At 41.0% G+C, this 14,893-nt stretch overlaps 1 protein-coding gene across 1 annotated transcript in view; it reads left to right on the top strand.

The window, feature by feature from the left end:
* The window catches only part of pdcl (phosducin-like), a 49,862-nt gene extending 36,210 nt beyond the window's left edge, over positions 1-13,652 (top strand). Inside the window, exons 4-5 of the mRNA XM_060935695.1 lie at positions 7,118-7,399; positions 12,582-13,652. Coding sequence (XP_060791678.1) covers positions 7,118-7,399; positions 12,582-12,857 — 558 coding nt within the window. The 3' untranslated portion in view covers positions 12,858-13,652. The remainder of the gene's footprint in view (positions 1-7,117; positions 7,400-12,581) is intronic.
* The last annotated feature ends 1,241 nt before the right edge of the window (positions 13,653-14,893 follow it).

The raw sequence follows: 14,893 nt of genomic DNA, 5'->3' as shown, positions 1-14,893 counted from the left end.
GTGCAAGCTGGAGCCTATCCCAGCTGACTACGGGCGAAAGGCGAGGTACACCCTGGACAAGTTGGCAGGTCATCGCAGGGCTGACGCATAGACACAGACAACCATTCACATTCACACCTACGGTCAATTTAGAGTCACCAGTTAGCCTAACCTGCATGTCTTGGGACTGTGGGGGAAACCGGAGCACCCGGAGGAAACCCACGCGGACACGGGGAGAACATGCAAACTCCACACAGAAAGGCCCCTGTCAGCCACTGGGCTCGAACCTGGAACCTTCTTGCTGTGAGGCAACAGTGCTAACCGCTACACCACCATGCCGCCTGCTTTTAAAGTCAGTGCTTTTAAATACAGAGCTAATGTTGAGAGAAATCAGAGGTGCATGTGTGCAGACGGGCCATTTTTCCGGGGGGCAGGTTAAAAGCAGTTTCTGGCATTAAACCAGACAACAGTGAACTGTTAAATCACATGAAGTTAATCTAATTAATGACTTACAAACTTCTGTGTTTTGTCCTTCATTTCCTTGAAGCATACCGCCGGGTTCAAAGACACAAAAACTGCGAAGATTTGTCATGTTGAGGAAAAATAAAGTGAGCGGAGTCTTAACAAAAACTATAAATAGCCTAAAGGTGCTGACTGCGCAATTGAATTCTAGGCAAAATGTTCCATTTCTGTTGCTGTTGGAGTTTCGAGATGTTTCGCTCCTGCGCACACCGCGTATCCCATGTGTAAATGTTTTGCCGAGATAAAACGTGTCCCGCATTTTTACGAATCCAGAGATTGCCGAAACAAGTGAGCAACAATGTCATGTAACCGCTCTCCCACCAGCTAAAAGCCAGCGGAAAAGAAAAGGAAAGCCTGTCTAATGAGCGCAACTGCGAGATAGAGCAAGGTTAGATGAGACAATTTTTCTGGACAGATAACTAAATCATTCTAGCTAGCACTTAGCTATCTTACCCTTAGGATGCATGGGCTCGACTCCATGGTAGACATTAGGCCACCCATTTTTTTATCTTTAGGTTCACGGATTTTTTGCAACATATTTTTGATGTCGGTCAAAATAAAAATATGTCCTTGTCCAATTTTTTTTTTTTTTTTTTTGCATGGCAAAATTTCAATGTTGGATTAAGATGATAAAATAATTTAAATTCAAGATATATATATATATATATACACACACACACACACACACACACACACGTACAGTGGGGCAAAAAAGTATTTAGTCAGTCACCAATTGTGCAAGTTCTCCCACTTAAAAAGATGAGAGAGGCCTGTAATTTTCATCATAGGTACACTTCAACTATGAGAGACAGAATGAGGAAAAAAATCCAGAAAATCACATTCTGATTTTTAAAGAATTTATTTGCAAATTATGGTGGAAAATAAGTATTTGGTCAATAACAAAAGTTCATCTCAATACTTTGTGTGTCAGAAAACAGAATCCAGGGACACATGTCCGCCCGGGGGCATTTTGAGTTATTGTCAGATTCAGAAAGTACAGTTTCTAAGCTTTCCAATGATGCCTTCCATGTGGAGATCTGACAATATTTGAAGAATGTGTGGCCTTTTGAAAGTGTATACTACTTAAAACAGGAAAGGGAGAAAACCGCCCTCAAAGTTTTCCATCTCAGCTACTCTGGGTGTAGGGCGGGCACATAATGCTGCTCATCTGCATGACATTAAGGAAAGCCCTACCCCCTACGAGCTAGCACGATGCTACTTTCATGTAAACAAAGATCACCACGTCAATTTTCCTTCCATGCAAAGTATGCCCAAAACAATTATGAAGTACAAAAATAAGTCCTAAAGTATACTTTAACGTTTTGTGGTTGAAAAATTACTCACACTGTAAGAAAGAAAGATAGCACAATGATGACACAACTAACACACTGCTAGTTTCATGTAAAGCCTCGGTCACAACCAGCCGTACGTGCTCCTACGGCTGGTCTACGTGCAAAAAACGCAAGAAACGCACGAGAGCGCGCGTGTGACGTGCTGATTTTCGAGCCGCAGACCGGCTGCAGAGGTTCTGTGTCATGTCAAATGAACTCTACGGGCGCTTACGTTTTTTTCAGGTTGCAAGACAAACTTACGGCCAACGCGCGTCTTTCTCCGTGAACAAAAAAAAAAACGCAGCGATTTGGGAAACGCCAAAAAATCGTACGTCCGGTTGTGACCTAGGCTTAACCAAACCACAACACTCTCCGTTACATGCAAAAATAACCACACAGCCTTAGATTAATAAACTTACCCCATCAGAAAGAGAAACGTCACCTTGCACACATCAATGCCTCCGATGGAATGTAATCCTAGAACGGTCCGTGTATCATCCGATCATTCAAGTATTCCATTCAATCTGGAAAACGAGGTTGCGGTTTTTTTTGCTAGAAATGGTTATCTCTGATGTAAATACCGTGTCTGCGAAGCAAACAGTGTTTCAGCTCCTCTGCACTCTGTTTAACTTGCTCATTCCATAGTGAAATTACATGCCTGTATGCAGCTAAGTAGCCATGCGCTCAGCTCGCATCATACAGCTGATTCGCGAAAAAAAAAAAGACAAATCATCATGTGAATGGCCCATATGGTAATTTACCCACACCCCCCAGCAGGCTACAGTCCTGACAAAAATGAGAATTTCCAACAAAAAAAGGTATGCTTTTCCAACAAAACAATCTATTATCTGAAATACTGATTGCATTCTTCAAGATCTCAACTTGCACATGATGGAAAAAAACAAAAATCACAAATTTCGAAAAAAAATGCTTCTTTTGCGATTATCTCGGATTCGTTTCGGCCGACATGTGTCCCTGGATTCGGTGAGGGGTCACATATACCCTTTGTTGGCAATGACAGAGGTCAAACGTTTTCTGTAAGTCTTCACAAGGTTTTCACACACTGTTGCTGGTATTTTGGCCCATTCCTCCATGCAGATCTCCTCTAGAGCAGTGATATTTTGGGGTTGTCGCTGGGCAACACGGACTTTCAACTCCCTCCAAAGATTTTCTATGGGGTTGAGATCTGGAGACTGGCTAGGCCACTCCAGGACCTTGAAATGCTTCTTACGAAGCCACTCCTTCATTGCCCGGGTGGTGTGTTTGGGATCATGGTCATGCTGAAAGACCCAGCCACGTTTCATCTTCAATGCCCTTGCTGATGGAAGGTTTTCACTCAAAATCTCACGATACATGGCCCCATTCATTCTTTCCTTTACACGGATCAGTCATCCTGGTCCCTTTGCAGAAAAACAGCCCCAAAGCATGATGTTTCCACCCCCATGCTTCACAGTAGGTATGGTGTTCTTTGGATGCAACTCAGCATTCTTTCTCCTCCAAACACAACAAGTTGAGTTTTTACCAAAAAGTTCTATTTTGGTTTCATCTGACCATATGACATTCTCCCAATCCTCTTCTGGATCATCCAAATGCTCTCTAGCAAACTTCAGATGCGCCTGGACATGTACCGGCTTAAGCAGGGGGACACGTCTGGCACTGCAGGATTTGAGTCCCTGGCGGCGTAGTGTGTTACTGATGGTAGCCTTTGTTACTTTGGTCCCAGCTCTCTGCAGGTCATTCACTAGGTCCCCCCGTGTGGTTCTGGGATTTTTGCTCACCGTTCTTGCGATCATTTTGACCCCACGGGGTGAGATCTTGAGTGGAGCCCCAGATCGAGGGAGATTATCAGTGGTCTTGTATGTCTTCCATTTTCTAATAATTGCTCCCACAGTTGATTTCTTCACACCAAGCTGCTTACCTATTGCAGATTCAGTCTTCCCAGCCTGGTGCAGGTCTACAATTTTGTTTCTGGTGTCCTTTGGCAGCTCTTTGGTCTTGGCCATAGTGGAGTTTGGAGTGTGACTGTTTGAGGTTGTGGACAGGTGTCTTTTATACTGATAACGAGTTCAAACAGGTGCCATTAATACAGGTAACGAGTGGAGGACAGAGGAGCCTCTTAAAGAAGTTGTTACAGGTCTGTGAGAGCCAGAAATCTTGCTTGTTTGTAGGTGACCAAATACTCATTTTACCGAGGAATTTACCAATTAATTCATTAAAAATCCTACAATGTGATTTCCTGGATTCTTTCCCCCCATTCTGTCTCTCATAGTTGAAGTGTACCTATGATGAAAATTACAGGCCTCTCTCATCTTTTCAAGTGGGAGAACTTGCACAATTGGTGGCTGACTAAATACTTTTTTGCCCCACTGTATTAGTGTGTGTGTTTTCTTGTGTAGGGCAATTCCATGTAAATGTCAACCTCACCATGCAAAAATAAAGCAACATGTAATACATCAAAACCACTCCCAGAGATATCACCTAGGCCTGTATTTTACAGATGTGAATAAGTTGAACCAATTTGTAACCAACCTAATGTGTCACTGTCAGTCTTTCTTTCTTATAATGTAAACCCCAAGCTAAAATCAACTATGATCATGTACAATTCTATATTATTGCCACAAGCCACAGAAATGTATGCTAAAATCCACAAAACAGCAAAACAATAGCCATCCTAAATATTATTTAAGAACTTTGATAGTTTTAGCTGATATTTAGAGAGTTTTTCAAAGGGTTATGGTGGTTAAATTGCTGATTTTCTAAACATATGCCATGTCTATTTCAGACGCGTCACATCCATAACGGAATTTCGTCACATCCATAACGCTGACTTTTCCTTCCGAAACTCTGCATGAAATACAAAATATTTTAAACAAAGATTTTTTTTTAATATTCACCTTGGACCCCTCTATCAAATGGATATCTCCATTTCGACATTAGGTTTACAATTTCACAGAGTTTGATAAAAATGTACAGTCACCCAAGAAAAGTGATACTTTTTCTGTCACATCCATAACGCATCTTTTATTGGCGTTTTCTGGCATGCCCTAGATGTACTATGGGAATTGTTCTTGTTCTATCACTTCTCCAGTATGGTACAGCCTTAAAATATGCAACACCTGTTTAAATACTGGGAGACAATAAAACATGCACTGGGTCATTTGTTGCCATTTTGAGTTCAAGTGTCACGTCCATAACGCTGGAATTGCTCTGTATAAGTTTATGACACGGACTAGCATTCCAGTACTTACTTCTCTGAAGGTATACGGTATGTGGTCATATGACCGTTGAGCTCTCATGAGCACATCGAAGGCTGATACGTTCGTGCTACTTGATTCAATAGGACTCTCTGCGGCACCATCCTCTTCTAATTCCACAGTCAGATACTTGCAGCCAAAATCGCGAACTAACGTTATGGCAGGCATATTCGGCATTGCGCTCGTTACATCACCACCACCACCTTTCTGAGAACCAAAGATCGTTTTGATCTTTTCATTGTTTACTTTCAACGCTTAAGAGACGAAATCGCCCACGTTTTGGTTAGTGAGACAGTGAAAAGACTTTTCTTTACCACACTTTATGCTTACGTACAGTTGAGGCGATAGCTCGGAATCCATGCTGTCAGTGTCAGCCATGGTCAGCACGAGGTTGACACTGTTGTAAAGCGGTCGTAAATATCATACAAACATTCAAGTGAATACTCAATGTCGTAAATAGTTTCGTTTTCGGACTCAGCTGAAGTGGATATATACAACACACATTGTCGTTTGTATATGTGATTCTAATACTTTTTACTTAAAGAAATATGACCTAGTACCAGGGATACAGTGCTGTTACAAGAAAAATATGTGACTTTTTTTTTTTAAACATTTCTTTTTGTACGTTTCGGCGGTAAAAATAAAAATACGCACAGACTTTATTTTTCTAGCCGTAGTATTTAATTGCCGTCGGCGGATCCGTGATCTGAAAAATCTAAAATGAGTCGCCTTAGTATACACCTAATGTTTTTTGATCTTGCAGAGAAAGGAACGAGAACACAAAAGCAGTAACAGAGAAAAGTTATATTTGTCTTTTTGTTTTACAGATCTGTTCACTAATGTCAACCACAAATTGCACACCTGCGACTCAAAACTCTCCGAGGTCGATGCAGGGTCATGATGTTTTCCGTGCGTCGTTGTCGTCGTCGTCGTCATGGTGTAACGCAGTTCCCTAGTTACGCTAATTAGTTAAAGCTCCTCGTGTTCGGCTGTTTCCATAGAGCCATACTGTTTACCCCAAGAGGTAGGATATTCAGTCCCAAAATGGAGAAAAGCAACTCTCAGCACATGAAAAAGATCACCTCTCATCCACGTGATCTTGTTCTTGCGAGACATGGGGAAATGACATGCACAGTAAAAAAAAAAAAAAATTGAAAATTTCAGGTGACTTTGCAGTCAGTAGCTTGAACTGTGTTCTACCCAGTGTTGGAGTCGAGTCACTAAACCTCGAGTCCAGTCTCGAGTCCCCAGTGTTCAAGTCCAAGTCATTTTAAAGACAATTTCGAGTCGAGTCCGAGAACAAGACTCCAACTGCACCATTTGACGGTGGCTGTTGCTGCCTTTATGTGAAAGCGTCTCTGCTGCTGTGTTGGACTAATGTTACTGCTCCGTTTTAGTTAATAGGCTACAGATTAAAAGCTTGTTCATCGCTCAGCAAGCCCCGCCCACTATCAACAGGGCGAATAACGAGAGAGAGTTAACACTAGCTAGTTCATTGCTCAGCAAGCCCCGCTATCAACAGAGCAATGAATGTAGTGCGTCACTCACTTCTCTGGGTGGAGTCTTATCAAATAACGGTTGAATTTCGAGGTCGTCCCTGTCGTCTCCTCGATAGTTCTTCTACATATGGAACACACAGCAGTGCATTTTTTCCCCACTGCACGAGAAGTCTGTATAAGCAAAGCGGACAATCCTAGGGGCTTCTCTCCAGGCATTTTAGCGCCATTAACGTTAGTTTGTTCCTGAACATGACGTACGAACAGGTGAAGGTGCATTCTCTTGCACAAAATTAGTATAAAAATTAATGCAGATATAAATATCTTATGCCAAATTATTATGACGTTACAAAAAGTCCGAATGCAGTTAATGCACGAGTCCAAGTCGTCAGGGCACGAGTCGGATCCGAGTCCTGGACTCGAGTACTACAAGTCTGATTATACCTACATGCTGTCCACCTTGTCCTCCTCTCACTGATTTTTTTTGAATATTTTATTCGAATGAATCTCTCTTTCATTCCTTGTTTGCTCTCAGGTGACGTTGCGAGTTGATGAGGAGGAGGAGGAGGACGACGACGATGACGAAGCCTTCCTCCAGCAGTACCGGCTGCAGCGTATGGAGGAAATGAGGCGGCAGCTGAGTGGTGGGCGTCGTTTTGAACGCGTCATCTCCCTTTCCTCAGGCGAAGAGTTCCTGCGTGCGATTGATGAGGAGGGAAGAGGCACTCTAGTACTGGTGCACATCTTCGAGCCCGACGTGCCTGCCTGCCAGGCCATGGAGGGAAGCCTGATTTGTCTCGCTCTGCAATACCCAGAGGTGAAGTGTTTGCAGAAATACCACTTTGGCTAATGTCAGCATGTGCCCAGTGGGGATTAGGAGGAGGACAAACATGCTAAATGGAAGCAGGAAAGATTTATTTACGTTATCAGCACGTGTTGACCTAATTACTTGTACACTTGCAGTGTTTATAGACTTCTACTAAAATTCTGAGATTTTTTTTTTTCTCTCATGCATATTCTTTGTAGAACTGGAGAGCGAAAAACCCCATTTTGCTTAAGCAGGGATCTAGGAGCTGACTGGTGGCTCTGTTATGCCGAGGGGGGCATTTGCACGTTCTGACAATGTACTGTAGTATCTCATGACTGAAATAGTATACACAAAATATCACACACAGTAATCGTTTGTTAATGCTGAATTAGTCTGCTCTTGAGCAAGTCTGAGGTTACAGTCTTGTCTTGGGGACAAGTCTGACAAAAGAGTTAAAGGACAGACAAATTCAGGATCATGAGAAACAATCTAGTAATCAGTAGGGCTGTCAGTGGATTAAAATATTTAATTGCGTTATTGTCCAACTCACAATCTCACATTTTTAAAAAAATCTGTTCGAAATATACCTGAAAAGGATATTTTTCATGTTTTTGGGGAGTGGATGTGGATAAATCTACCTGCTTTATGCAAAAGTATGTGGCCGGGTCAGAAAAGATAAGGCTGGACACAGCAAACATTATTTTTGTGGGTATTTTATTCCCCCACTAAAATAAAGCAGCATTAATTTTATAATTTTGAGGGTTTAGCACAATTTGGTATGATCAAAACAATATAGTATTTTCCTATAGTTCTGTACTTAAAGGAGATACAACCTTTTATTTTTAAATACATTTCTGAGTGGATAGTATCTCCATCCTTGACTCTTGTATGCTGCATAAATGGGGGGGGGGGGGGATTATTTATTTATTTTTGAGAGTTAAACTCGAATGCCAACTTTGTGGTCGAGCCGCCCCGCTGAACCAGCCAGCCCTGAGCGCGTGACGTCACAGCGGTAACCGGTTTTAAGGCCGAGGCCTTTTACAGCTATAGACCAAAGTCTTATAAATAATAATTTATGGTGAAAGTAAGAAATACCGTTACCGACTTGCTTAACTAAGACTGATTTGACTTCGTTGATTGTGGGTTGACTCTCATTAAAACAGGATGGGTGTTATAACTTATGCAACATACATGTACGTGCATGCATTTTCACTGATAAAACGTAAAAGGCTAATTAAATAATCAGATGAACTGAGACAATCACATTCTGAAGCAAATTAAATCATCTTATACCGGTAACTTAAACACACAATACAAGTTACATCTACAGTGCTCAGCGTAAATGAGTACACCCCCTTTGAAAAGTAACATTTTAAACAATATCTCAATGAACACAAACAATTTCCAAAATGTTGACAAGACAAAGTTTAATATAACACCCCACAAGTACACCCCACAACAAAAACTACTACATCTGATACTTTGTATGGCCTCCATGATTTTTAATGACAGCACCAAGTCTTCTAGGCATGGAATGAACAATTTGGTGACATTTTGCAACATCAATCTTTTTCAATTCTTCAACAATGACCTCTTTTAGTGACTGGATGCTGGATGAAGAGTGATGCTCAACTTGTCTCTTCAGAATTCCCCAAAGAAAATAATTTCTTTACACCATAAAGGTGAAGGCTACAAGATCAGCAAAGCTTTACTTATCAGTCAGAATACTGTAGCAAAAGTGGTACAAAAATTTAAGAAAGATGGAACTGCAGCCATCTCACAGAGACGTCCAGGTCGTCCACGGAAGTTAACACCTCAACAGGAGCGTCTTCTGATGAGAAGGGTTGAAGAAAATCAGCATGCAAGTTCACTGTAGTTATCTAAAGAAGTAGAAAGCCAAACTGAGGCGACTATTTCCCGTGACACAATACGGCGTACACTGCAGAGGAATGGCATGCATGGATGCCATCCATGAAAGAAGCCTCTCCTAAAGCCTGGGCACAAAAAAGCCCGCCTAGACTTTGCCAGGGCCCATGCTGACAAAGATGAAGACTACTGGGACTCTATACTCTGGAGTGATGAGACCAAGATAAATGTTTTTGGAACTGATGGCTTCAAAACTGTATGGCGTTGCAAAGGTGAGGAATACAAAGAAAAATGCATGGTGCCTACAGTGAAACATGGTGGTGGCAGTGTCTTTATGTGGGGCTGCATGAGTGCTGCTGGTGTCGGGGAGCGGCATTTCATTGATGGCATCATGAATTCACAGATGTATTGCTCTATACTGAAAGAGAAGATGCTACCATCACTCCGTGCCCTTGGTCGTCGTGCACTTTTGCAACATGACTAAACACACATCTAAGGCCACTGTTGGATTTCTGAAGAAGAACAGGGTAAAAGTGATTCAGTGGCCAAGTATGTCTCTTGATCTGAACCCAACTGAACACCTATGGGGAATTCTGAAGAGACAAGTTGAGCATCGCTCTCCATCCAGCATCCAGTCACTAAAAGAGGTCATTGTTGAAGAATGGAAAAAGATTGATGTTGCAAAATGTCGCCAACTTGTTCATTCCATGCCTAGAAGACTTGGTGCCGTCATTAAAAATCATGGAGGCCATACAAAGTACTAGATGTAGTAGTTTTTGTTGTGGGGTGTACTCATTTTTGCACCACCCTAATTTGAGTAAAACTGAAAAATGTGTAATCCAAGTTATATTATTAACCTTACTTTCACGTTATAAGTTAAACAGATGTTATATTAAACTTTGTCTTGTCAACATTTTGGAAATTGTTTGTGTTCATTGAGAGATTGTTTAAAATGTTACTTTTCAAAGGGGGTGGACTCATTTACGCTCAGCACTGTATTAATCTAAATGCAGGTAAATGATGAGTGGTGTTTTTGTTTTGTATCCAAATGAGTCACGTCTTACCCGTCTGTGTTCTCGCTTCTTGAAGGCCGATCTTGTGGCTGATTGTTTTGAAACAATCTGACTTTCAGTTGTTTGTTCAGTTCTCCGTTCATTCACTTCTTCCACGTAAAGGTGAGATATTGCTGCTGAGGCAAGCATATCCAGCGGAGAAATCAAACGGCTGGTCCACTCATTCTCCATTTTCTCCATACTGAGTACTCCGCCATTACTGCTCGGCTCAGGCAATTACTAAAACCCAGGACTGGACGAGATGTCACCGGTTGTAGCAACAACCGCGGGGAGGTCACTGCCTGAGTGATATGTCTCATCCTGTTCCGTCCCGGGTTTTGGCGACAACCCTCGGCTCGCGCTCCGGGAGAATTGGTGCAACCGAACTTGCTTTCCTTTTCCTGTAGTTTTCTTTTCCTTTAATTGTTGGTACTGCACCCTCTTTCAGTACGGGCTTATAGCCAACGCTCCTCAACAGATCAGAGGTCTCGTGCAAGTCTTCAGTAAAATGTGCAGAATAGAGGAGAGACCACTTCGTAGCTGCCCGATGTGCCTGTGAACAACTCGCAAAACACATCCAAATCTTTGCAGTTTGAACATTCTTCGGCCATGAATGCAACGTAAATCCACCTTCCATCGTGTTGCTGCACCCGCCAGCAACACTTCTACGTGACGTGGTGATAAATTAGCTCAAAATGGAGGATCGGAGTTGCAGTCAGCTCTGTTTTAGTATAGCAGAAATGGCGATGGGACCGATAGACTCACAGATGTCAAGGTCATTCACTCAGACCGCTACCTGTATGAATCATTTTAATCATAATTACTATATTAGATTTATTGTTAACACTTAAAACCATTCCTATGCCATTCTTGAGGCATTTATAAACAAAAAGTGAGGCCATGGTTCTGCACATCTCCTTTAACTTCCAGCCTGAAACGATGCAAAATATACTTTTTCACGGTAGATAATGCAAATAGCCCTTTGTATTTAATCCTTCATTTGTCTAATTTTTATTTCAGTTTTATTTGTTATCTGTTTGACATTTTCTTGCAACTGTAACACGTGAATTTCCCCGATGTGGGATGAATAAAGTGAATCTAATCTAAAAAACTAAACTAACTGGGTGATTTGGACTCTGGAGAACAGTGGTGGGCTTTCTTTAAATAAAGAACATAAGACAAAACCCAAATACATACATTTGTTAAGCCACACAGCTCATAAAGATGTTTTCCAGTCAAATGAACTCAAATTTTTCAGTATAAAGTAAACTCTCACTCATGTATGTGCGTACGTACGTACCTACCTTAACACGTCTTTTCTCTCCCGTGGACCATCAAAAGCATATTAAAAAAAAATGCTTGGTTTTTTTTTTTTAATTAAAGGAACAAATGTTCACACAAAAGAATGAGCAAATAATTAAGTAAATGTTTTCCCTGTGCCTGTTCATTTAATTGATAACCAGTCATGATTATTTCAACTGTTCTCCACAATGCCAAGCTGGCAATGTTCTCCCTTCACACACACACACGGACCTTAACACGTCTTTTCTCTCCCGTGGCCCATCAAAAGCATATAAAAAATGCACACATTTTATGTAAACAGTCAGAATGCAACAATACAAGTTGATTCTGTACATCAGTGCACTTTATCATGACTTGCATCAACCAGCTACTCACGACATCGCTCGCTTGCGCTATGTCACTTCCTGCTTTCCCAAACTTTGGGGGAGGGGGCACAAATTGTGCATTTTGTTAATTGTGCGTCAAAAAAATTGTGGCATTAAAATGAATTTGTGTCGACGCATTTACTTCGACAGCCCTAGTAATCAGTAATCCACAGATAAGAACAGGAAGCCCATTTTGCTTGCATATGGCTTTTTTTTTTTTTTTTATGGCTTCGGAAAGGCCCGAAGGGGGATTATGTCGTGGCAATGTCCGTCTGTGAAATCAACTCCTCTTACAATATTTGGAGGAATTTCACGAAACTTGACAGGATTCTTTGTTATATGTTGGTAATACACATATTGCAATTTCGTTCAATTCAGTTACATTTTACCAGAGTTATGGTCCTTGATTACCAAACTTTGACAATTTCATGAGGGTGTATTAAGCACTTATGGCATAGATATAGTTGCCAGCGGGGGATATTGTGTTCTCGGAGCACTCTTGTTATGCAAGCTATAGTAACAAAAAGAAGTCATCTGTGATGCATGCCATCTTTATTGCCACTCTATGGTTGTCCCTATTGTTACTTGTGTGTGTGTTTGTTGCAGGTGAAGTTCTGTGCAGCGCAGGGCTCAGTGCTGGGCACCAGTGCTCTGTTTCGCAGCTCGGCGCTGCCCGCACTGCTGCTGTACCGTGGTGGCGATCTGGTGGGCAACCTGGTACGTGTGTCTGACCAGCTGGGTGATGACTTCTACGCCACTGATGTGGAGGCACTGCTGCAGGAGTACGGCCTGCTCCCTGAGAAAAACACACACACAACCACACATTCATCCATCCGCACCGGCAACACCAACGACTCCGACAGTGACCTGGATATAGACTAAAGAAGGAAAAAAAGAATACGTACGCAGTTCTGTATAATAGCTCGTTACTGACCTGAAATGAATAAAGCCAGTCACATCTGTACACACACTCAACCCTCTAGCAATTTTCACAGTGGCCTGGATGTGGACTATACACACTTAGTGTGTATACAAACACCGGCAACTGCATAATAGGTCATGAGCGTTTGATGTGACCAAAACAAATCGTAGATGGATGGAGACACACTCCTTTGTTCTGATCCTTGCTGAATAATGTGACTTTAATTAGCGGACCTGGTTTACTTGTACAGAATTTTGTACAAAACTTAATTCACTGGACCAAAAAAAAACAACAGGATGTTCAGGTGTGTGTGTGTAGTGTGGTGTAGACAGAGATGGGAATATATGAGGGTTTTGTCAGTGTGTACATTTTGCATGTCCTCTCAAACCCAACATTTTCTTTTGGGTACCAAGGTAAAAGTTAGCCATGGCATTGTTTATCTCCAGAAATACACCAGTCAATGAAAAACCCTAAGAGATGATATGAGGCTGTTTCAGCATGTAGTCATTATCAGAAACTTAAGTTTATTTTAATATGAACGCTTTCGTTTGTGCATTTATGCAATCCTGGGGGCAGAAGAAGTCAGACGTCATCTGTGTGTAACTATTTATTCTAGTTTTAGCTGAATGTGCATTTGTTTGTTTCAGCCTGCATTGTTTTAGCTTTAAATGGGAATTCTGTCTCTGACATCTGTTATTTTTCTACATTTTATAACCGTCTCTTCTGTCAACAAAATAAAATGAAAAAAAAACTTATGTTCTGCTCATCCTGGTCTTTTTATTTGTTTTTAGTATTGGAGAAGGAGTATGTCTGTAATATATTTCTGTCTCACTGAAAGGTTTGTATGGCAGCCATGTGTGTGCTCAAAGTAAAGGATAGATCGATAAGATATTGATTGATAGAAATAGCAGTAGAGCGAAATCATATATTTTCAGTTATTCCATGAAATCGAGTCGTACATGAGTTGATAGCTGATGAGGTGCGTAGCACCGAGTCGGCTATAAGTCATGTATGATGAGATTGAGTGGAATAACTTTTTTTTTTTTTCTGTGCAGTCACTGAATTTTGAGAAACGGAGCATTTTTATTTTTTTGCAAGTTCGATAAATAACTTTATACAAAATGTCCGACAAAATAATTTCCGCTTAGAATGCAAACAAACCGGCGAAATGACGACAGTAGCAATTTGTGATAATTCTTGAAAAATAAAAAGATGTTCTTACCATGAAATATTTTCATTCCATATTTTGTTGCTCTCTTTTTGTATTTTTTGGGGTTTTGTTTTCGAGTGGAGTTTTTATTTCGTCCTAGGTTGGTTCAGCAACACACTGCCATTTTCTTCTTCTTTAGGGTTTCTTTGGCAGTTGGCAAAACAACTTAAAGGTGCATCACCACCACTACCGACTGCTCTGGAGTGTAGAAGGCAAGGCAAGTTTATTTATATAGCACATTTCATACACAGTGGCAGTTCAATGTGCTTTACAGAAGTAAAAGCAAAACAGTAAACAATAGAAAATAAAATTACATAAAATAAATGGGGAAGAAAATTAATAAGAATTAAACAATAGAAATAAATGAGATTCAATTTAAAAAAAAAAACAGCAGAATAAAATAGAATAAAAGTTAAGTAAAATTTAAAACATGGAGAGACTGTAAAAGTAAAGAGTTTAAAACATGTCGAGATGGCAATATTAATAATTTAGCAGAAAGCATCTGAAAACAGCTTGGTCTTTAATCTAGATTTGAAGCTGCCAACAGCAGGAGCATTTCTGATGTCCTCTGGCAGTTGGTTCCATAGCTGTACTGCATAGTAGCTAAAAGCTGCTTCACCACACTTTGTTTTAACAACAGGTTTTAACAGTAAATTTTGCTGCTGTGATCTGGTAGATCTGATTGGGTTAGGCCGCTGCAACATATCAGAGAGGTAATTGGGCCCTGTACCATTTAGAGATTTGTACACCAGCAGCAATGCTTTAAAGTCAATTCTGTAGCTTACT

Source organism: Neoarius graeffei, chromosome 12 (assembly GCF_027579695.1).
Source record: "Neoarius graeffei isolate fNeoGra1 chromosome 12, fNeoGra1.pri, whole genome shotgun sequence".
NCBI lineage: Eukaryota > Metazoa > Chordata > Actinopteri > Siluriformes > Ariidae > Neoarius > Neoarius graeffei.
The sequence above is the reverse complement of the archived record's forward strand: the minus strand, read 5'-3'. Positions and strand labels throughout refer to the sequence as shown.